This window comes from Contarinia nasturtii, unplaced genomic scaffold (genome assembly GCF_009176525.2).
Source record: "Contarinia nasturtii isolate CC-2019 unplaced genomic scaffold, AAFC_CNas_1.1 Cnas_scaffold_928, whole genome shotgun sequence".
Classification (NCBI taxonomy): domain Eukaryota; kingdom Metazoa; phylum Arthropoda; class Insecta; order Diptera; family Cecidomyiidae; genus Contarinia; species Contarinia nasturtii.
Genome location: NW_022198275.1, coordinates 1,954,403 through 1,979,527, shown reverse-complemented (window position 1 = coordinate 1,979,527; position 25,125 = coordinate 1,954,403). Strand labels below are relative to the sequence as shown.

Below are 25,125 nucleotides of genomic sequence, written 5' to 3'. Positions count from 1 at the left end.
TCTCTATCTCCCTATACTCCTCTCTCACTCTCAGTATAGGGGGCTATCTCTCTCTCACTCATTTTTGAATTGTTCTATGGTTTTAGTAATTTGAATTAATACATCTCATTGCGTACATTTTTAATGGAAATCTCATTTTAATGCATCTGCATTAGCCTATCGAAATGGTAAAATCGCAGTGGTGTGCACACTGGCAGCCTGATTTATTTCCTAATTTTTAAAAAATATGGATAAAATGCTACTCGATTAATTACACGTAATGTAAAATGGATGGCATGATAATCTCTGAATGGCTTTGTAGCACTTTGTAGTTTAAATCATTTTATGTAAAACTGAATGAGATTGAGAGAGGTCACACTGTAAAGCCAGAATGTTGCCCAAAGAGATAAAGGTAATAACTCGAACTTTGTACCGTTTTAGGTTGATGACGTTTTGAGTGAAAAAGTTTTTCTTTTGTGGCAAGCAAAAATATTGAACGATATTTGAAGTGAACAGAGTACAGGAAGAGAAAGTAAACGGAAGTGAAGTAAATTGAGTTTTCCAAAGCTTTTGACATAATAGGAAGACATAATCAAGCTTCAATAAAAAAGACAGGAACAATAACTTGATATTTACTCCAATAATACTTGTAATATTAATGAAAATGTCATGCTAATTCAATTTATTATTTACAGATACTTACCTACACAGTAAACATCCATCTGCAATAGCAATATCGCTACAAACTTAACTAAAGGATCAATTTGATAGATTAGGTTCTATGGTAGCTTCAATAGTTGATATGTGTGCGTATTTCTAACAGTTTTGGAAGCTTATGTATTATGCTTCATAGCACTTGAATTACAAACAATAAATTAATATCGTTAAAGTTATCGTCAAAACTATTTGTGTGATAAATTACAGTGATCTGATTACACTAAGCAAGTGCAGTTTTAGTTGTGCAGTTGACAGCAAGCATTCAATTAAATGAGTTGTTGTGATGGATAATACTAATAATAATAATAATAATTTGAAAGAGTATTCAAGATATAGAGAGATAGAGGGGAGGGTAAAGAAGACTTACATTTAATTTTGAACATATTGAGAAAACACTTGAACATGAGTCATGGCCGTTCTATTCAAAAGCAATACAACCAACTTACCAATTGAATTAATGGCTTTTGAAGAGTGTCTTTACTTCATTCATTAATTTAAAAAAAAAAAAACGATGTCATTGAGTACTTTAAAACACATTAAGTCATACGCACCATTCATTTTAATTATTCACTTCAGTTTGGTACGATTTTTTTATTGTTTCATTAAAATTTAATCTTTATACAATTCAATACTTTTAACTTGACCGATTTATCAGCTAAATATTTGTGTCTGTGTGCGTGTGTGTTTGTATGTTCGTATTTCTTTGTTTCTGTTTTTAGTTATGTGTAAGTATATATTTTTTTTTATTTCTGCTTCGTTCCTTTATGGAATCAATAAAATACATTTATATGTTTATCATTATATATATAATGTTAATATCATCTATTCAATTAAAATTATGCCTATATAATATGCGTACGCCATATCAATTCGTCCCAAACACACATACACATAAACATTTAAAGATGATACGGTCCTGATGCGACCTGTGCTGTTTACTTAAAATACCTTCATCATTAAAGTCAACACACTTCAACTCTCGTAAAGTATTCATTCACGTTTTGCTGAGCCAATGATGTTAGCATTTTGACGCTCCGTTGTTTGTGTTGAGTGAGTTAAGAGTGAAACTTTTTCATTTATTATTATTAACATTTTGATACTAAATTGTTTTTTTTTTTTTGCATTTTGTTTAAGTAGTTACGAACATTGAATTTATTTTAGCTAAGTAAGAAGTTCTTACTAAGAACTGAACGAGATGTTCATGTATTTGAGATTAATTCAATGCATTTCCGCAGAAATGTTATGACAATCATTATCGCAATCATGTTGAAATGAGATTTTTCATATCCGTGCATACAAGCACTGCCTCGGTGCTCATGGTACATTGCGGCCGGATTATCGCCTGAAATGAGAAAATAAAATGAATTTAATTGATTTCAACGTTCAATATATCAACTTTGATTGAAAATGCTTCAAGTTTTTTTTGTTCATTAATTCGGTTTTTTTTAAATAGCAATTTTTGCTGCTATCCATGCTTGTATCTCACTGGAAAAAAATATGAGATTCTCGGTAATGAATGCATTGATTGAAAGCTGCTTTCAAGTAAGCCAATCAAGTGGTTTGTGGCATTTCAGAATTTCAAATATTTTCCGATAAATGCAATTAGAGTAGTTTGTATGTTGAAAAAAAAGAATGTGCAAAATCACACCCGCCCAACACAAAAATTTCCTTTAATGATGCACACATAACTTAAAGGCAAAAGAGAATTAGAGAAAAAGAGAAATGCCTTAATTTCAAAAGTTTCATAGTGGAAATATGTTCGATAAAACACCGTACGATTAATGGACTTCCATTCTGAAAAGCTTTTAAGATATTCCAATTAATTTAGCTCGAATAATAATATTCATCAAGCTGATGGGCTACGTCGATATATTTTACTGACTGGAGGCATCCACTGTGCCGATAAAGACAATAAAACCATAAAGCTAAACGACATGAACTTCCGGTACTGTTAAAAGTTACTCTCTAATACACTAAAAACAATGTACAATGAATGCGTTCTGCTTATTATTCACTTATCCACAATCCAGGACAATGATGTCGAACAACTTTTGAGAAGTGGTCAACGCATATTAAATACATAATCGAATATGGTCTATCGTCCAAAGGCTGTCTAAGTAAACAAGAATAGGACACAAATCTTAAACAAAATAGAATTCTATTGACAATGCGTTAAAATGTGAAGTCAGATATTTTAGCTTATGATTCAAATGAAAATATAATGCTAAAATGAGAAATATTCCTTTTTAAAACACTCTGCTGGCTAAAATATTTTTAAAAAAATCCACGAATGTGATGAAAGAGACTATCCAATTCTCATATTATGTGCGACTATTTACAGGCAAAAGCTGATGTAGTTTGAGCTCCATTCTCATGCGAAAGTCACGTCGATTTTGTAATTTTTGCTTGACGAAAGGTATGCAAAGTGCAAAAGTTGTACGTTGCATACCATCATAAAAAGTGTTTTTTATTAAATCCAATGTCCCACTTAGCAAACATTGATACTGACTGCAAAACATGAGCACTTTTGCGGTATATAACTTCAGTTCCCTTTGGCTGTACATTTTTCAAATTGCATAATTTTCATGACAGCTTTATCTTTTTAAATGACATTTTTCATTTTACCCAAATTAATAATTAGTCAATTAATAATAACTTTTTTTGTGTTCTATTCTGATGACAAATTGTAACTAAACGTAGTTCTTTAACATATGCTTTTTCAACACCCTCACTTTTTTGGATTTTAACAAAGATTCAAAAAACTTAAGCATTACGTTTACAATTCTATTTTATCAGTAAATTTTTACGCTGGTCCCCCGTTGTTATTTGGGTTCACATTTGAATTTGCAGCGTATTTTTTCTTTAATCTACGCTGATGACTTATGTATACAAAATAGATGAACTCAATGGTTTTTAGGACACAAAGTATTAACAATAAAATTTGAGTCTTCTCCATCGTGTGGTCTGCGGTCACCACCACATTGTTGTTCACTGCCCCGGTTGTATCTACAACTTTTTGCGTCTTGGATTCACCACTTCCCATCTTGACTGATTGATAATAATACAAAAAATGGAACAAAAAATTGAATCTGATTGGTTTCACTGATTTAAATTTTAGTAAAGTAATTGTATTTACTTTGAATCTGATTGATTTCACTGATTGAAATTTGAGCAGGATAATTTAATCTACTTTGAATTTGATCGATTTTACTGTTTTGATTTGAACAAAATAATTATCTTTGTGAAATGAATTTACTTCGAGTCTGATTGATTTTTCTGAATTAAATTGACCGTTTTGGTTGACTTCAGTAGCTCAATTGATTTTAATTATTTATGAACGCTAGGGCCTCACTTATTTGCAATAATCTACTTTTAAAATTTTCAATGTTTATGCCAAAAAATATAAGAAAAAATAAACTAAATGACCTAAATATAAAAGTATAAATGCTTGCATGTGCAAATCGATATTCAATGATCAGTACAAAAAAAAATTGCTTTGTTTAGTCAGCTAACAGTCCCATTGAACTGGCACAAAATTTTGTTTTTTCTTTCGTCACCGTTTTCGTGAGTGAGTCGGCCACCATTTCATTTGTATTTAGGTATTGAATATTAATTTGCTTGTTTTTGATTTTTTCTCGAAAGTGATGGAATCTTATGTCAATATGCTTTGACCGTTGGTGATATCCATCCGTTTGTGCCAGAAGAATTGCGCTTTGATTGTCACAGTTCTAAGTTATTGGTTCATTTGTGTTATAACCAACTTCGTTGCACAATTGTTGTAACCAGATTGCCTCTTGAACTGCCGATGACAGAGCCATGTACTCCGCCACAGTTGAAGACAGAGCTACCGTGTTTTGTCTGGTACTTTTCCATGTAATGGCAGCGTTGGATAATTTAAAGATGTACCCTGTACAAGATCGACGCTTATCAATGTCTGATGCCCAATCTGCATCACTGGAACCACAAATCTTTCCTGTATCGAGAGAAAAACAGAGTTTATTAGTAGTGGTTCCCCTCAAATATCTGAATATGCGCTTAACGCCTTTCCAATGCGCCATTGTGTAATTCGAGTTGAAACGGCTCACGTCGTTAACAGAATACGCAATGTCGGGACGCGTTCCCTGTGCAACGTAAAGCAGCGAACCCACTGCCTCTTGATATGGTATTTTTGCTAACTCTTCTTCGTCGATTTCGTTCGTTGGCATGTTTAGTGATAGTTTGATGTTGGTATCGCTTGGCATATTGATCGGCTTTGATTCAAACATACCGAATCGCTTCAGGATTTCTTCAATGTAAACTGATTGGTCCAATTGAATTTTACCATCTGTTTGTGCAATGCGAATTCCTATGCAGCCCTTAGCCAATCCCATGTCTTTCATCTTAAACGTGTTGCTCAACATCTGCTTCATTTTTGACAAGTCACCTTCATTTGAATAAAAGATTAGAAAATCATCGACATAAATTGCTATTATTAAATTCAATTTTTCAGAGTAGTAAATACACGGGTCCATTTGACATTTTTTTAGTTGAAAATCGGTGAGTGCTTTGTCCGATTTCACATTCCATTGACGGCCGGCCTGTTTTAGGCCATAAATTGCTCTATTCAACCTGCATACTCTTTTGGTACCGTCGTTGAATCCGTCTGGTTGTTCCAGAAAAATGCACTCATCGATATCACCCTGAAGAAACGCCGTTACGGCATCCATTTGGTGAATTTTTAATTTTCGTTGTATTGCGATCGCAATTAGGATACGAATTGATGTATAGTGAACCACTGGTGCATATGTGTCGGTATAGTCTATACCCTCACGTTGTGTGTAGCCTTTCGCTACGAGCCTCGCTTTGTAGCGTACAATACAACCATTTACATCGCGCTTAGTTTTGAAGATCCATTTCGTTTTTACGGTCTTCGCTTCCTTTGGTAAATCGCATAAGGTCCAGGTATCATTTTCCTTCAGAGAACCAATTTCCTCTTTCATCGCATTCTCCCAGTGTTTCTTGTCTTCACGTTCCTTCAATTCACGAACACTTAATGGGTCGTCAATAGACTCAACCGAATCACATTTAAAAGCAAATTCAGTGTCCATTTCACATGCGAAAAAGTTATAAAAACGATTACCTTTGCGTGTTGTGACTCCTATCCCTGGTGGTATTGGAGTAATTGGCTCCTCCGGTACGAATGTGGAATCAGACTGTTCATCATCTGTTTTGCTTTCATCAGATGTCACTTCAGTTGAGCTGTTTCCGTCTCCATTTCCACTCGTTTCGGCTTCCTCTGCCGCCAGATCATTTTCTATTGGATTTAAAGTATATATTTCATTCGGACTTACTTGCGAGTTTTCATCGTCATCATCCAAAATATCGGTAACCACAATTGTTTGATCATCTGGAGTGATTGATTCGTGAAATATTACATCTCTGCTGATTGTAAGTTTTCGAGTTTTTGGATTCATACAACGATATGCCTTTGACTTCATATCATATAAAACGAAGATTAATTTTTCCGATTTTGAATCCAATTTTCTCCTTTTTTCTTTTGGAACATGTACCATGATTTCAGCCCCGAACAGCCTTACATGGGATAAATTGATCCTTTTTCCAGTCCAGATTTCCTCGGGTACCTTGTTTTGTGCGTTAATCGTTCGGTTAATTAGATATGTGGCCATGTTCACAGCCTCGGCCCAACATTTTTTTGATAACATTGCGTCAAATAATAAGCATTTCGCCCTTTCGATAAGTGTTCGATTGAACCTTTCAGCCACGCCATTTTGCTGTGGCGTATAAGGCGATGTTAACTGATTTTCAATGCCGGCCGCTTTGAATAATTTTTCGAATTGTTGGTTCACATATTCCGTGCCGTTATCAGTTCGTAGAATTTTAATTTTTCGTTCGGTTTGGTTTTCCACATAATTTTTGAATTCGATGAATTTTTCGTACGTTCCGGATTTTTGTTTCAGGAAATAAACAAAGACCTTTTTAGAATAATCATCAACAAAAGTCATGACATACCTGGCCCTTCCAATTGATAAGGTTTCCATCGGTCCATTTAGGTCTGAATGAATTAATTCAAGAATCTGTTTTGATTCACTTATGGATCGGTTGAACGGTTTTCTACTCTGTTTGTCATTATACCTTATACCAATGACGGCACCGTTTTTCATTTTTGCCATGGTTTGCACATTTAAGTGTCCGAGCCTACGGTGCCATAGCATAGCACTTTCATATTTTGTGCTTGCGATGAAGCATCTTTCTGTTTCACTTAAAAAAGAGTATGAGCCATTTTCTACCTTGCATTCAGCTACCAATTCTTGTCGTGTATTGTATATCTTACAACCGTCAGCAGTAAATATCAGCTTATTGCCTTTGCTTGCAATTTTGTATACAGATAAAAGGTTTACGGATAGATTTGGAATGTGTAATACATCGGATAGCTCAACTGGTTTACCATTTAATTTCAGACTCATATCACCGCGCTTTGTGGCACTTAAACGCGTATTGTCAGCAGTTGTAATGTCGTTTGTTTCTGTTTTACGTACATTAATTGCAAGCAATTCGCCAATGGGTGTCATATGACTTGTTGCACCGCTATCTAAATGCCATACGTTTCGTTGCTTCGTGGCCAAAAACGCATTATCAGCAGTATTCGTTTCTTTTGCAATGAACGCTGCTGCCGATTTTTTGTTTTTCTTGTCGGCATCGGGTTTCCCGTGCTTCTTATAACACTCGCTTTCGGTATGCGATTTGCCACCACAAAAGTCACATTTTTTGAATGATTTTTTCTTGAAATTTTTCTTGCCTTTACTTCGTGCGACAAATGCTCCTTCTTTTCCATCGTTTCGATAATCGAACAATTTACTGATAATCAATTCACTTGAGTGTTCAAGACCACTTGACTCAAAGGCCATTATAAACGGTGTAAACTTTTCACTTAGCCCACCCAGTAGAATGGCTCCGAGCCATTCGTCGCCCACATTAAAACCAATTCCACCGAGTTTGTTAGCTGTGTTGACAATTTCATCTACATATTCCTGCATGCCATTGCATTCATCTAATCTGACAGACATTAAATTTCGCATTAATTGAGCCTTTCTGGTCAATCCTTTAGCTTCGTAAAGACGCGTTAATGTTGCCCATATTTCATTTGCACTATTGGCTGTTTGGATATGTACGAAAATTGATTGATCTACACTCAATGATAAAACATTTTTTGCCTTTTTTAGTTTCTTTGGGTCTTTTTCTAGCACCACACCGTCGGAGTTCGTTTGGATGCATAGCTCCAGATCGTTCAGCTCCAGCAGGTTTAGGGCAGCGAATTTCCATGTATGAAAATTCGAGCTGCCTTTTAGCTTTTCCAAATTGAAATCACTGGATTTTACGTTACTCATTTTTGAATGATTTTTGAGTTAACAACTGTATAAACTGTAGAATCTTTTATTATATTCTCTTTACTGTGCAATTTATTTCACTGTGTAATTTGAGTCGCGCTTTAGCAAACTTCGCTTTGCTACCATGTGATATTTTAAAAGAGCAGTAGAAATAAAAGACGTGTGTTCTATTCTGATGACAAATTGTAACTAAACGTAGTTCTTTAATATATGCTTTTTCAACAGAAACATTTACAGATTTTTTGTATCATGTAGATAGAAAATATACTGTAGGTTGATAAATGTCGACACCTTTCCATTTGTTGGAATACTGAGACGTGAATTATATATTTTCATAAAAGCAAAGGAGTTTTGATTCATGCGTATCTAACATACAATTCTTGCGTTTCAAACAAAAGACAAATACACTCGACAATAATTAGAATTTCATATAACTCTAACGTCATCACAGTTTGCGAGAATTATTTGTCCACAGTCGTTTTCAGTAATTTTTGACTTTGAAATATCCGCTTACGTGTGAGGGCGTCAATGTTCCATATGAATCGTAATACCAAATTATTGCGCGGTGGGTGAATACACCATCTCAAATATCAAAAATAAACAACATAGGCGATTCATACCCACGATTAAATTAAAAAGATAAGTTCGATTCACTCAATTCATATCAATGGAAAAAATGTGTTTGTTTCTTCTTTTAATTCTTCTATCAATCGATTCTATAAATCCCCAATTAATTTGTGAAAAATATTGTTCCAAGTTTTATTCTTTACTATTAATAACGTTAACATTTGGATTGAATACATGGAAAAAAATAAATCCCAAGCATCATATCAAGACCTTGAAAGGCAGAGAAATATGTGGTCATCAATTATAAATGGATAAATATCCCACGATTCCTAGAAACGGATTTTTATTTATTTGTTTATCATTATTTCAATTCATTTGCTATTTTATAAAATTGATTTTGCATATAAAAAATTGAAAAGCTCTTTGGAAGATTTCCATTTCGGCGGAGTTTGTATTATAATACTAAGGTCGCATTCAATAATGCGTGTGTCAATTTATTGTTATTTGTTTGACTGTAGGCTTTCGATGAAGACAATAACAAACAAAATAAAATAACAACAGTTTGAAGTGCTGTTGAAACGACGTGCAATGAATACGTCGCTATGGGCACTCATACAAAATCCATAATATTCAACGTCAAATATAGCTTTAGCAATTCATTTAAGAAGGATTTGTGAAGTGGTCAAGGCAATAGGCCAACACAGTGAATATATATATATAAACGAATGCAATGGCTTCGGTACAATCTACGTCGTCTTTGAAAACTGTAGCAACTCTGTGCTAACTCACTCCTCGTCTACTCCTTTCCATTGTGCTTCGGGCAAGAATCAAGACGATGGCAAAACAATCCATAAATATATATGATGGCAATATCATTTGAATTTCATGAGAATGAGAGAAAGAGTATATGCGATACTTACCTTTGAATATGTGAACGAGAACGAATGCCGGCTGTGCATTTGATGGCACGCAAGTATAATTTCCTTGTTTAACGAATACATAAAATGTGTTATGTAAAATTGGATGTGAAACGAGAGAAGAGAAAGACAAAGAAAATAGTATAATTACCCGAATGCTCCCGATTTGTTCGTTCAATGGTCAACTCCGAATAGTGATAGTCTGAAATTGGTTTACCAAACAAGAAAACATGAAGTATAAAGTTTACATTTATAGTTGGTGTATATAAAGTCAACTTTTTTTTGTTATATATATACCGTTTGGCAATTGGTATACCAAATCGGACACTGAAAATGAAAACCGAGTTTCATTGAATTTGAACGACCGAACTTTCTCAATTGAATGTTTTCTAATTTAAAAACAGTTGCACGTCAAACTGAGAATTCAATGAAACTCAAATGGATAATAAGACAATGTAAAGTCGATGTAGTTTGTTTTTTGTTTCTATGTTACACAGAGTGTATTGTAATGTTAGCAATGAATGCCTAGAATATTGAATAGCTTTATGGAAATGAAGTTGAATGATGAGTATATGTACCTGCTTCAGTCGATACATTGATTCCTCTATCGACATCGTAGTTGATCATCCGGTTGTCGTGATACCAAAAGATGAATGCTGATGCTTCGGTATTTTGCACAATGCGACACATCAATTTGAGAGTTGAGCCCGGGGTTAAATACCGAAGTGGTTTTCCAACAATTTCTGCACGCGCCTCTGTCGAAGCAAAAACAACAACAAAAAAACATTAAAATCTCAACATTCTTAAAAACAAACAGTTCCCACTTTTGAATAAAAGACCCTGCAAATGAAAACGCTTAATTCAGAAATAAAAAAAAATGTAATCGTGATAATAAAAAATAACACTTCAGTCTTCTCAAATACACTATGACCAGCAGCAGTGACTGTTATTTAATCAAAGTGATTTGCATGAATTGAACTGACTAACTTAAAATATAAATTTAAAACGGGATTTTTTGCATAAATAAAAGAGATATCTAAACAAAAGAGAATGGGAGACTGATTGAATTTGACAGAGATATTCATTTGATGAATATTTTATCCACTTGCCATGTGCAATAAGACCAATAACAAATGCGAAACGATGCTAACATAATTATAGACCACGGCATTGGTTTGGCTGGGACGATAAAGGAAAAACGTTTATAGAAAATTATCGAAGATGGAAAATGTGGAATATTGAACGACACAGAAAGTGTTAGAACGAGTAAAAGACAGTTTCGACACTGAGCTTATTTTAATCGTAAGCCAATTTAAGCGCTTCGCATGAAATAGACACAAATACACATACACCCATATATACGAACACTAAGTCACTTATATCTGGAGTGAGGTAGGATACCATAACGATGTGTGTGTGTATATATATATATATAGAGAGAGAGATAGAGAGCTTTGCAAACTACGGACGGTGATGGAATGAGAGGAAAAAAGAGAACCTTGACTCATTTTATTACAATTCAGTTTGGTATAATGTAATCATCATTATCTGTGTCATTATTTGTGAATCATCATCGGTAACATGATAGTAATCATTTTATATGGGACATTTCCACATACATACAATCATGCTCACATAAGACACCGTCATTATCAAACACTCATTTCTGCGGCATAATATGAACCGAACAACAGCTTACCATATACACAATTTACACAGAGAATCACAAGAGACGGAGAGCAACAAAAAAAAATCGGAAGGAATATTGACATACACACAGTAAAATAGAGACTGAGACTCAAACAATATACGCACGAAGTGAAATAGCAAGCGTAAAAAATCGGAGCGCAAAATAAATATTCTTTGGTGTATGAGCCAATGTGTCCTTTTCGATGTCGTTAATGAGCTATGTTCGTAGTGAAGACCCAACACGCTGCGATGAAATAAGAAAAACGAACAAATCTGTTGATTTATCGGTCCCAATTGTGTGACTAACTACGTATATATAGTCGATACCACTTTAAGTGTGCAGCGGCCATCGATCTGACATCTTATTGCAATTTGAGTTTCTTTTTCTGTTCCATTTTTTTTACTTGACATGACACATGAAGAGAATAGCTAAGCCACTGCTAATGTATACGTGGACATGCTCATGTGAAAGATGAGTGAGTGTATGTGTATAGTTTTTCCCTCAAGTTCCTAATGTTTCAAACTCAATAGATATTGTCTTGTGCTTTTGTTCATTCCAACGAATTACCGGAGTAAAATTACATTCCGAATTGAAAATCACATTGTGCAATGAAATACCAAGGGTATTGTATGAGAGAAAGAATGAATTGCTTAGCATTTTTGCTGGTTTCTGCAATTTTCCATTTTGTTTGCGCTGCTACTTGCAATCGATGACAACGACAAACTTTTGAATTTCCTCGTTGATTACATGTGTACATTGCCTCAATTGATTCGTATCGAAAAAGTAAACAATTAAAAGAAAAATTGGGATTAAAAAAACAGTTGCGGCCAATCCAAATACATATAAAAACGGAGAAAAATACACACACACATACACGCAACGTCCAAGCAACGAAGCTGATTGAAGCGTGACAATTGAAAGTTGAAGTTTTTTCCGACAGACTCTTTCAGTTTATTAAAACATTGTAAGAATGACTGCACAAGATCGACCAAGTGGAAAATATTTCTTGTTGAATGATGAGTACTCAAAAGCACTATGTCCATTATAAATGTATATTCAAACGCAACAAAGAATATAAAATATTCGTATGACAGAAGATAGAAAAAAAAAAAATCATATACACATAGAACCTCTTTCACAAATCGACCAAATATCTACACAGAACTTTGTGTGCTTGTAAGTGACAAGCGAGTTGTCACATCAAATCACATTTGCATACTTGAAATACGATGTTGAAAAAAAGTTGTTGTTTTTTCAGTGGTCGACTCATTTTCTATACATGTATTTTTGTGTGTGTGTTTCAAAGACCAGCCAAGAGGGGTTTCGTTCTAGTTTCAAAATTTGGCATGCCGAACGGACCACTTTTTATTTCTATCTGTTTTGGTTCGTCGTTCGGAGGCATTCAAAATACTTGCACCACATATATATTTTTTTTTTTTTAAGTGAATGTCCCTTTTTATTTGCTTTTAAAGATGCTTTTTTCCACATTTTCTTTTTACAACTTCCGTTTTCGCCCTCAACTGATTCACCTTTTTGTTGTGTTCTCAAACTTTTTTTTCTTCACTTCTTAGTTTGTCTATTCGGGGTCGCACTTGCTCTCCACAGATTTTTCTTTCTCTCTCACACACACACACACTTTTCTTTCGTTCCGTCATTTGGCATATAGTTATATTCAAAAAGTTCACATCACCATTCCGTCTTGAGAATCAGAGAAAAGGCAATGCTTGAAAAAGTTATAATTTCCTAATGGGCAAATTTTTATGCATTTAAAATTGGATTTCACTCTGTCAACGGAAAGAGCACAGGAACTTTGAAAGGATGAAAAAAAAAACCGTACAAAGAGACAGAGGAAGCAAATGAAAGAGAGCAAGAAACATGCAGCCAACCAGTAAGAGGCAAACGGCAATAGCAATGGCAAAAGTCATGTCTGTGAATTTAATAAGGGAAAACGGAAAACTGGAAAAGGAGACAAGCCAAGATGCCGCCAACTAGAGGATGGAATGGATTGTAAATGTAGCAAGCATTTGAAATGAAAGAGAATGTTGGCCGTGATGTAAAGATGTAAAGCAAACTAACGACAACGCCAGCACGCTGACAAAGAATATAAATAACGATAATTTCCATCAAAAACTTGACTTTTGGTTCAATTGAATTCAGGCCGTACGAAATCGAGAAATAGAAAGAAAGAGTGAGTGTGAGAAAGAGAGAGAGCAAGAGCAAAAACTAAATCGAGAAAAAAACTCTGCTGAACACAGCAACTCTGCCGTCGACTTTTTCAATATACTGCATTGATAACGCCTGATATTATTTTTGTTCAGATTATTATGATTATCGTTGTACAATTTCTTCTCTTTCTCTATTTTTTTTTCAGATGACATTTTTCACGAACACGAAAAACTTCTTGACTAACTTGAATGGCAAAACTTCGGTCGAATATTAAACTCACAAAAATGCCACAAGTAACTTCATACAATCAGTAATACGATTAAGTTCTGTTGCCTTTCTCTTTGTCTGCATTCTTGCCATGAATACGCACAAAAAAAGCTTAAAACAAAAATAATTTGCTCATTGTAAATTTTTATGAAACATACCAACAACATTCAAATAAATGAATATGGACGTTGGTGGATGAACTGACACACTGCACTCATACACGCCAGCGTCTCTTAATTGAACATATTTTATTTGAAGCGTCCAGTCCTGAAACGATAAAAGAAAAAGAGAAAAAAAAATCGGTGTCAAAATGAAGGACAAACGTTTCTGAAACGCAGTGATTGAAAAAATTATTTAATTAATTTAGTTTTCAACGAATTTTGGTTGATCAAGCAACATATTTTGTGCGGGCGTCATTTTTTCGACATACTAAATTGCGCACAATTTACGCGTCAATAATAATACATAATCAATTAAAATGCTTTTACTTACTTCGGAATTTTTGGCATGGGACACGCTGTATCGCTCATCCGAGCTGTATGTTATTAGACTGACAGTGATTAAATGAAAATCGCGTCTTCTCACCCAGCTAACCTGCAATAACAAATATACAAATAAAATCATACAGCCAACCAACAACAACACCAAAACAAAAAGAAATTCAAACAAATGGATCCTTGGATAAATTTGCTAGCACATTTTGCTATTTGCTGGCCATTCATCATTCGAAAATGGTTGTGCTACTTTTTCAATTCACATTTGCACTTCGTACATTCACTCGTCTCACGTTTATGCGTGTAGAAAAGTTTTCCAATTGACGATATGGAAAAATATGCTGTCTTTCCTCGGGTTAATAAATTCACTGATACAATGCAAACAGAAAGCAAAAACTTGCACACGAGACCATAGGATTGAGTGTGCAGGCAAAAAAAAAAAAGAATACATCGAACGCGAGAAAGAGAGGAAGAGGCAAAAAAATAACGAATATACGACATTTATCCCAGTAATCAGTGTCACGCCATATTTGTGCGCGTAGTATTTGCAGAGAATTTGCATTTTCAGCTAAAACGTTTATGTTTACAAAGAATTACGTTGATATCTGTATTTTGAATACAGCGCTAACGCTTGTTGTTTCCAATGACAATACAAACACCCAGTAATGTGAAAAGGGAGAAAAGGAACGTAACGGGATCCTAATCGCCTTGCACGACTTATTTGGCTTCTTTTATTTTCATTCCTTCTATCGTTCGCTGAGCTGAGTATGAGTGTTTTTTTTTTCATTCGTATATTTCATTTTATTTTCGTTGTTGTCACTGAGATGCTGGGATTGGCTTTGTTATATACGTGAGTGCTATTGTTGATATTTGCTAAGGGCACTGAAGATGCGGAAGACAATGAATAAACTAGTTTTATGTGAGAATTGGTCGATTTGCGTTTTTGTTTTTGCAAACGAACGAACGAACGAAGCGAAAAAATGTTGTTATGTGCATAATTTTGACCGTTCTTTGTCTTTTTTTATCATATATGTGCGACCAAATCGTCAACAATGAAAGATGCTATCTCTCTTATTGTGAGTAGTATTGGAGGCAAATGACGCCGAAAGCAACCACGCAAAGGCCATAGTCACAAGGTCCGCATTTATTTTTTTTTTGTTTTTCTCAATCTTGACGACTCTGTTTTCGTTGTGGCTTTTTTTATTCGTATAGTTCTGCAATGGCATGCGACACATAAGACATATGCTTCATTTGAAATCTCGATATAGTGTGTAAGCTCTCAATTGTTATCGCAGTGATGAAATCGTGGGGATATTTGTCGTCTCACTCGCCATTGTGTTTCGGATCGCTTTATCCGAAAGAAAGCGAACACACAAAACAAATATAAATAGAAAACTCAACCGCAAACACATAGTGAGAAGAGAAAAAAAACGAACTCATGAACTTATTCATTCGTTTCTCGTTTCGAATTTTCCTCATTTTCAAAACGCAACTCCAGACGAAGAGAAAGAGAGAGAGACAGACAGACCGAAAACGAGAGCGGGAGCGCGTTAGTAAGAGCGATTGAATGAAGAGAACTATAAAATGGATTGATGCCATAGATTTGTAGTGTTGATAAGAACAGAGAAGAAAACGCAACGATACAAAGCACATACACGTAAACAGTACAAAACCAAACAAAGCGCGATACTTATGAAATAAATGTTCGGAAAAAATGGGATAAACACTAAACCTTAAATGGAAAGCGTATGCACACATACACACACACACACACACACACAAAGTGTTGACGCTGCACAGAAAATGTGTTATCCGAACACATTGAATTAGGAAAACACACTTGAACGATAACAAGTGTGATATGGCGAGTATTTGCTGAATAGTATTTGTTTATGTTTTTTTTTGTTCTGTCTCTCGCCTGCCTGCCCACCCGCTCTTCTACTGTGAACGTTTATTAAATGTGCGATTAAATTCCGTATTGGATTTCACTTTTGAGCGCTTTTTTTCTCTTATATATTTTCGAAGTAGTATTTTTTCGTGCTTGAGAAAGGCCGAGTGTGGTTTGTCGTTTTATTACTGTCAAGTTGTGTACGCTTCGATGTGGATGTTGTTGAGCTTAAAATTGCTTTCCGTATACCATTTTCCATTATCTTCATCACCTTTGTTTGATTGTTCCATCTTGATTAAATTCTCGACAATAAAAGTTTATTGAATTCGATAAAAAGTTTTAATTCTTTTGATGTTGATTTCCATCGGCAACGTTTTCATTTTGTTTTGTTTTCAGATTAACGAAATTGTCAGCACTGACATCAACTAACCAACCATGCGGCCAACCAAATTAAATTGAAAGTGACATTTCGGGGAGCTTTTGTATGTGTGTGTGTGTGTGCATTTGTATGCTTGGAAATATTGGCTATGTGATGGCATTAATAGTAGATTGAAGCGGACAAGGAGGTGTTGAATGGTCTTTTGAAGTTATAAAACTGAGATTTATCATTTTGATGCCGTCGTTCATTGTATTATTCAATGAATTGCCACGTTGTCGGAGAATGGAACCGTATTTTCCCATTACCATCAAACATACTATAACAGTAGTTCATTTTTTTTATTGAAATATGAAAAGTGAGCAGCTGAGCTTTGAACTGTCGTCAGCAGTTATTTCCATTAGAAAAGCATGAAGCTAAAATAAGTTTGTGCGAGTGTGTATCACATTTTATGTATGCATGAATTTCCATATAAATTTGATTTTAGCCAAGGAATTATTTTGCTGTATCTCTCACACACAGAGACGCAATCGATGAAGAACGAGAAGAATGGAAGCTGGAAAAGCTTAGAAATAGAAGTAAAAAAGGAATAAAAAGAGACAGAAACAAGGAAATATACTTACGACGCCTTCGCCGATATTATGGACCTTACACTCTAAATGGGCAGTTGCACCAATCTGTGTGTTTACTGTTGTGGAATTTTCTGTGCCAAAATACATTGGCTCTTTGTAGTATTCGTCTAATGTGTTATGGTTGAAGTGACCATCAATATTACTGCTGCTACTGTTATCATTTTCATGAATCAACAGCATTGGTGCACCTTTCAATTCAGCTGCCACTGCATTTGATGCTGACACAACTGCTTCCTTAGTCGTCGATTGTTGTTGCTGTGATATCACATCTTCTCTTAATTTATTATTATTACTATTGAAGCTGCTACCTTGGTTCAATGATACGATCTGTTGCTGACGTTGTTGTTGTTGCTGCTGCTGTTGCGGTAGCTTCATTTTCGATAGCACTTTAAAATTTTTGCTAGCGATTTTATCGGACATATTAGTGGTATCTTTGTTACGTGATAATAGGTCTGTTTGTGTTTGTGACAATCGAATGCCATTTGATTGTGAATTGGTTGCGAGCATCGGCGCCGAAGACCTTGTCGGCGTTGAAAATATGTACATTTTACTGGTTGTGCTATCGAAATTGGTTGAACCTAACGCAACACTCTTGGTTAATACGGATGATAGACCTGTAGATAAGGAAGAGATAGGAGAAAAAAAAACACAAAACGGATCAGATATTGTTATAACCAAATGCGATAAAATTTAAGTACCACTTGGAAATGAACTTTCTTTTTATTCCGTTGCAAAGTTAATCCAAATGGATTTAATGCACAAAAAAAAAAGAAATAAAAGATAATCAAGCGAAAAGAGGAAAAAACATCCACTTAATTCTCAAGTAAAATGCAATTTAAATTGATGAAGTATTCAAAACCATAAGCTTTCGGTTTCAGGTGATGGTTTAAAGTGTAGAAATCCGCTTTGAAATAGCTGTTTTCCCTTCGACGAAAATGAAATGCGAAAACTTTTACGGAAACAATGAAACTTCAATTCAACAGAACGTAACCGAAGTATTCATTGTGTCGTCAACATCATGTATCTCCTTTTTTTCAGTGTTACCCGAAATCCGGACGGAATATTTTCATCTACTCAACGCACAACTTTGCTATACTTTAAGAAGTTGAATCAAATATTTTCGGCCATGACTTTAGTATTCAAACTACTGAATTAACAACGCGCGTTGCCAAGTGCTTTTCATAAAAATGGATAATTTTATACGGCCAACAATTTGTTCGCGCACATACATAAAACTTATATTACAACAATTGCTCAGGCGTTCATCACAACGCATATGGTATTGGATGTGAAAAAAGACATTTGGAAAAAAACAATGGTGAAAACTAAATGAGCAAATCATATTCGAATGCCCAAGGAAACGACAGACCAAAACGAAAATCGTGCACAAAATCTCAAGAAGCACAAAGTCCAAAATATAGCTTACACCACATACATACGCAGATCAACACATGCATTGTCATTTCAAACAGTCAGCAGCAGTAGTAAATCTGTAACTGTTATTTTTTTCGTCCTTTTTCGTTTATCAAATCGAAACTAGTGTATTTTTTTCTCCCTGTCACTACTCTGATGGAAAATTCGGTTCGTTTTCCGAATTTATCCTCGACGACTGGAAAATCAATTTCCGAAAATGGCGAAATGTATATTCGAGATATCAATGCTTGTGAAAATATGTTTTTATCTATCTATCAATTCTATTGAATTTCGTATATATTATTGCGCAGTATGGAACCATCGGATTGCTTAAATTGGTTAAGAGCAGCAAAAGGCGGGGGGGATTAGCGAGTGAGTCAAGTAGAGTCAAGTTTGATGCTGAAATGAACCACAAGATGAAAACACAAACAATTTACAAAAAGCACCAGATTATCGATGAAATTATTCGTGAAAACTATATGGAACAACTTATTGTATTAAAAACTTCCGTTTTCTGTTTTGGCCTTTTAAATCTCGCTACAATTCACTTTCGAATGCTTTCTTCCTTTTCCATTCATTTATTTTCTCTCTCTCTCTCCCTCTCTCCCCTGTTTTCATTGAATATTTTTTCTATCTTTTGGATAAAAATAAACTAACTAAGAGCAGTCAAATCCAGATATGGTTGAAAGAGTGTATGTGTGTGTGTGATTTTTTTCGCTCTTAAAAATTACCATTTTCTCTCCATTTCGTTTTATTCCGTTTCACTTGTTTTCAATACATTTTGAGATGAAGCACACCATTCGATTCATTCCACATCAACAGATTAAATGTAATGCGATCTTGGCTGAATTACCGATGCTGAATACAATGTGTGTCTGAATCGAACAAGTGTTGAAAAACGGCAACAGAAGCACAAGCATACCAAGAAGAAGATGATGAAAAAAAACTTTAATTTTCTTTATGCGCGCACGGAAGTTTGCTAATCTGCTGCTTTGAGTTTGATGCGTGAGAGCGCAAGTGATTGTGAAACTGTATGTCGGATTGCAATCGATGATGCTGACTTGCTTTGGATTTCACTCGCTTCCGTTCTTCTTTTTCTTTCACTTCTTCATTCTATGTCAACTATCATTCTGATCGACAAACCACAATCTTATTTATACGTAACTTAATATTCTAGAGTGTTACGCTGCACATCGTTTTCTTGTAAGCTTTTTTTTTGTATATAGTGAGTATATAGTTGTGAACCAGACGAACATCGCATTAGAAATCGACGTGAATATTGTTCATTCGAATAATTTTTGCGAAAATTCCATTTAATTACATTCGAAAGAAAGTGTATGCGATGAAAAACTTTGCACACACCGCACACACATACTTTTTTCCCTATTTAGTCAAATTCTCATGCAAAATTTATTAGTTCTTTGTGGCAGATATTCCATTCTTCATGGTGATTTATCTATTTGAGCGGTTGAGAAAGTTTGAAATAAGCTTTTCCAAATATACGTTACGGCAGCAGCTATATCTTCTTTCACGGTCATTAAATGTACTTATACTTATGATTTCAACTATTCACAGCCACTGCACGTTATTGCATATAATTTTGAGGCGGTCATATGCGCGCTTATACACAGCCACACAAAACCTCGCTTATAATCCTATGGTAAGAGCGATTTTCGTCTAGAATAAAACTAAATTATCACATAAACTTCATTTACGAATAGGATGTGATGGCGTCTCTTTTTTTTGTTCTATCTTTTCATTCTTTTTGTATTTAGCCGCTGCCGTTGTAGGTCGTTGTTCAAGTGTTCATTTTCAGACCTTTTGAGTTATATAGCTTTTCTTACGATTCGTGGTGCATTTAATATTTCAAGAGTGTAAGGGAACGAGAGACGCAGCAGGTGACCAAATGAAAATGAAGAGCACACGATAACGGCTTTTTGCTCAACGCGATAAAACGGCATTGCGAATTAGATGCGAACGAGCACAAGACGGCTAGCATCGGCGAGCAAACATTACCAGCTTTTATAAGTATGCTTAATACAAAAGTCTTTTAACGATTACGTAAATAAATGAACGATTAAATGAACGAGCACATCCCAGGAGTAATTCCTTAATGATCAAAATTGAAAATATTCAAATATTCGGAAAGTTCACTCACTACATATTTGTCGTTGTTTGTATCATTTTGTCGATGCAACTCAGATTTTATCAAAATTCTGCAAAAAATTTTATCAATAAATATTACATTTATTTCGAAATATCACCCAAAAAATATTGTAATTGTGTAATGAATTTTGAGTTTTTTCCGCAAATATTACGCAAATGCATTCCATGTGATCTTTTCCCCTAGAATAAAACAACAACAAAAATTTCGAGCCCCTAAACTTACGAACGAAGAAATAGCATCATCAGCAACAAAAGTGGAATGGAATGCGCGATTAAACATCCATTCATAACTATTTCAGTATGCACAATATGCCCGAAAGCATCCTCGTAATTTCTCATTGTGTCATATTACACCGATTCTCTCTTTCATAAATAGAATCAATCAATGTAATCCAGTAAGATTAAGAATTTCCGATTTGCTTTCCGTTAAGCTCTTGGCAGCTCATTATATTTTCTCTGTGACGGTCTTCTAGCAAACATTCTAGCGTTTGATTCACCTCAGCTCAATGTGTGTTTGTGAAAATGTGATGAAATGTGCGACCACGCGCACTCGTATTATCTATTCTCTTACTGGTATTTTTGCACCTTTCAACTTGATTTTGTGTATGCACAACGAGATAAAATGGCAGTGTATGCGCGTTCGCTCATCGCTCAAAATCTAATTCATATCACTTCCATGCGAGAGCATGCTCTTACACTCAACCATCAACCATTTCAGCTTTCATGATCTCATGAAATTTAAACGAAAAACGTCATTTTCTCATCTGAAGTTTTTAAATTTCCTTAAGCACAAATTATGCGCTTCATGGCTCTGCTGCCTTTGACAAATCTTTTTTTATTTTCTTTGTTCCACATTTTTTTTTAAAGTTGAATTTGTGAAAAATTTTTATCTACCCCAACCTCTTGATAGGCACATGTATTGATTTATTCGGGGATCTGTGAAATGAGTTCGGCTCGAAAGTGATTTGTGACACAATTTAGCAGCAAATGATGATTTTCACTTCATGCATACTAACGCGAATTTTTTCCCAAGCATTTGAATATCGGTGGAGTCAAACGAAAGAGAGAGAGAGAGAGAGAGAGAGAGAGAGAGAGAGAGAGAGGAAGATAAAAAGAGAAGGCGAGAGAGAGGCAAATGCGAGCGTAAAAACAATCTAATAACTTAAGTAAAGATAAAATGCAGCATGAAAGCGAAGAGAAAACACGGAAGCGTGTCAACCACAAAATTGTTGAGCAAGCGAGCGAGTTGTATGATGAGAAAGAAAACATTGCATAAAATGGAGTGAAAACCTCTCATACAACGCTACAGTATCCAGCTCCCAGCTCCTAAGGCTATGGGAAAAATCAAACAACGTGTCTATTTCATAAATTTTGCGTTTATTACATTTACTCATACACATAACTGCTATTTATGACAAAATGATAGCTACGCAGCATGCATATTTGAACGCAATCAGCGTACACACTCATTCAAGCTGATGTGTGTGTGTGTGAGTGTTTTCTTTTTTCTGGTTTAGACCGTCGAGAGACTGACTGTTTAACTGACTAGGGTTGTATTGTTTGGAACTGACAAATATCACAACCGCTTCATAGGAGATGTGCACGGCAATGATTTTATATAGCTGGATAGCATCTATCTCAACGGCATTCGTTAAGCAATTTGACTTTTATCGACGGCGCGCTTTTTTGTCATGTCATCTCCCTACTCTCTCTCTCTCTATCGCACGTCGAAAAGTTTTTTTTTTTATATTTATTTAAATGCGCCATGAAAACATAATTCTCATTCAAATTTAATGAGATTCAGAGCTTTTGTACAGTAGATATAATTCATACAATAAATATACACTTTAAGATATATACATTAAAGCACGCGTGCTTGTTGTTTGCTATTCATAAGCGAAAGTCATTAAATTATTGTTATTAACTCATCTTTGGTGCATTTGTGTAACAAATGTGTTTTAACGATTCAAAAACTGTTTGTTTATGACGGCTATATAAAAATACAGTAGCACATCATTAAATGGATGCCAATCTCTGCTGCTCCCACTGGAACATGAAGTGGAGGGCGGTTCACACGGTTGATATGAGAAAACCATGGAAAAAATGTGCCGAATAAAACCCCCGGCAAAATACAAGAGAAAAAAGAAATATACACACAACAACACAACTTGTTGTATTGAAATCAACATATTGTTAATGTTCTTGCCCAAGTTCAAGCAGCAATAAAAATAACATGAATGAAATAGGAATGACTTCAATGCGATGCTTTGCGATATGTGGCAATAATACGGTGGCTTGGTTGCTGTGTGCTGCTTTTTCCCAATTTTTGTTTTTACCAGATTTCAATGTTATTTTTCTTTGTAACGAATTAAACCAGATAAAGTTGTAAAAAAGTTTTTCTATACACCACATAAATGAAGAAAAGTATTCTCCCTCCCACTTGAATTTCGAAACCATTTGTCGAACAGAATTTGTAAAACGTGCCTCGATGTTCATCGCAATTCATTAAAATTGGTATTTTTCACGTGATGTTGGAAAAATTCTCATTTAAGGATTAAATGTGGTATTAAAAATGGTTCGATTGTCGCCCAAATCACATATTCACACGGCAATGGCATCCGCATTTCAACTCGCACCATAGATACCGAATTACCGTCACCATCGATGCCAAGATCAGCATCATCACCATAGAACACCGTTTCGAAAACTCATTAATCTCTTTGCTGTCGCACCGAAACTTAACAATAAAGTTTCAAGAATTGAGCACGATTTCATTTTCAAAAAATACGGCGACACACACATGTATAAAAAGCGAACCAAAGCACGTAACTCATGCAACAACTTAAAAGGTATTATTTATTGGTTTTCTTTGGTTTTGTATTAATCTTTATTTATTTATTTATTTAAACGTACCAAAAATAAAACAACAACAAAAATGCCACACGGTAAAACGAGATAGAGCCAAAGAAGTGTATGTTTCTTTCACACGAGCCGATTGTTGGTGAGTCTCATAAATTGTCTTTCTTCTTCGTGAAAATACATGTGGTTTGATTGTGTGAGTAGAACAAAAACAGAGCGTATGGTGTGTTGTTGAGTTGGCCTCCCATTTGAACCGTATTTTATATGGGTGCCCATTTAGAAAAATGACATGAAAATCACACGGTGTGTATTAAATTCTCGGGGGAAAACGTCAAAAGTTTTCCACTTTACTGTCTTTTTTTTGTTGAATAAATGAAAACAGGAGACGAACCGACGGCACAGACAGTGTAACAGTGTTCAGTCGATGTGCAGCCGTGTCAAAACCACAGGGGCAATAGTAAAAAACAACAACAATGAAACGTTGCAACAAAAAAAAGGTAAATCGAAGCGTCGAGGAAAGGTAGAAAGAGAGAGATGAGCAGATTGTTATGTGCTCTTTTCATCTAGAGATGGTCAACTACTTGTCTGTGTTTAGAACATATTGTGAAAATACGCACAAAAAGTACATACACAGAGAAAAGCATTGTGCATATTTATTTGTGCATCAAAACTAGTCGTCGTTTCAAACTCAAAACTTAGTGTTGAACAATTTCGTCTATATAGAATGAGCATATGTTTTCTTTTTCTATACATTAAATTTGTTGAACCGTTTCGATCTGATAAATGTTTTCGAATACATCGAAACAAACCGAATATTTTTGTTGAAATGAAAATGTAAAAGCTAAACACCAAATTTTCGGTGCACAAAGTTGTTTTGCCAACGATAAAAATAAAGTTTCGATTCTCCGACTACGATAAGATTATTAACATTAACGATGAATTTTTCGTTTTCGGATGGAAAGCGAGCATAATCAAAATGTCGATGAAGTAGAACATGAACAAGGGAAAACAAAAAAAAATGTTGAAAATTAACAGAAAACTCGTAATTTACTTCGATTTGAAAGTAAACCGCAAAATGAAACTTCTTTAAATTGGTTAAGTTTGAGCAAATACGTTGGGTGCTTCATTTTATTTCATTTTGTGTATGGGTTTGCTTTTTGTATATTTCCCTCCAGACACACATGTATTCAAATATCTAAAGCTGTATGTTGTTCTCATTCTGCCCTTTCGATTCATACAGAATAAAATGATATAAGCGGAAAATCCGAGGGAAATTTTTCAGAAGCGACTGAAAGGAATACACTCGTTATATGATATATTTCTTTATAAATCTGATTTTCCTTTTGTAAGCCAGAAAACCGTTGTATTGTGGTTAATAGGACGGTTAGTACGTTTTCCATAGAAAAAAAAATAACAATATCTAAACACTGTGATCTTTGGTCGTAGCTTGAAGTGAATGCATTGTGGAGGAAACATGTGGAAAAAGAGAGTGAAAAGAAAATTCAAACAAATAGAAAAGCGAAAGAAAAATATCAAAATTTAACCAATAAAACTTTGAATTCGATTCACTGGAAGAGAGAAAAAAAAATTGTAGAAGAAAAGTTGAGAG

The 25,125-nt window shown here is 34.8% G+C and overlaps 1 protein-coding gene across 2 annotated transcripts in view; it reads right to left on the bottom strand.

The window, feature by feature from the left end:
- Nucleotides 1-1,253: 1,253 nt before the first annotated feature.
- Nucleotides 1,254-25,125, bottom strand: part of LOC116342847 — an 82,546-nt gene continuing 58,674 nt past the window's right edge. For both annotated transcript variants that reach the window (XM_031770618.1, XM_031770619.1), the window contains 7 exons: nucleotides 17,070-17,692; nucleotides 14,181-14,282; nucleotides 13,847-13,955; nucleotides 10,144-10,320; nucleotides 9,717-9,767; nucleotides 9,569-9,631; nucleotides 1,254-2,038 (listed from right to left, as the gene is read on the bottom strand). In XM_031770618.1, coding sequence (XP_031626478.1) covers nucleotides 1,896-2,038; nucleotides 9,569-9,631; nucleotides 9,717-9,767; nucleotides 10,144-10,320; nucleotides 13,847-13,955; nucleotides 14,181-14,282; nucleotides 17,070-17,692 — 1,268 coding nt within the window. In that variant the 3' untranslated portion in view covers nucleotides 1,254-1,895. The remainder of the gene's footprint in view (nucleotides 2,039-9,568; nucleotides 9,632-9,716; nucleotides 9,768-10,143; nucleotides 10,321-13,846; nucleotides 13,956-14,180; nucleotides 14,283-17,069; nucleotides 17,693-25,125) is intronic.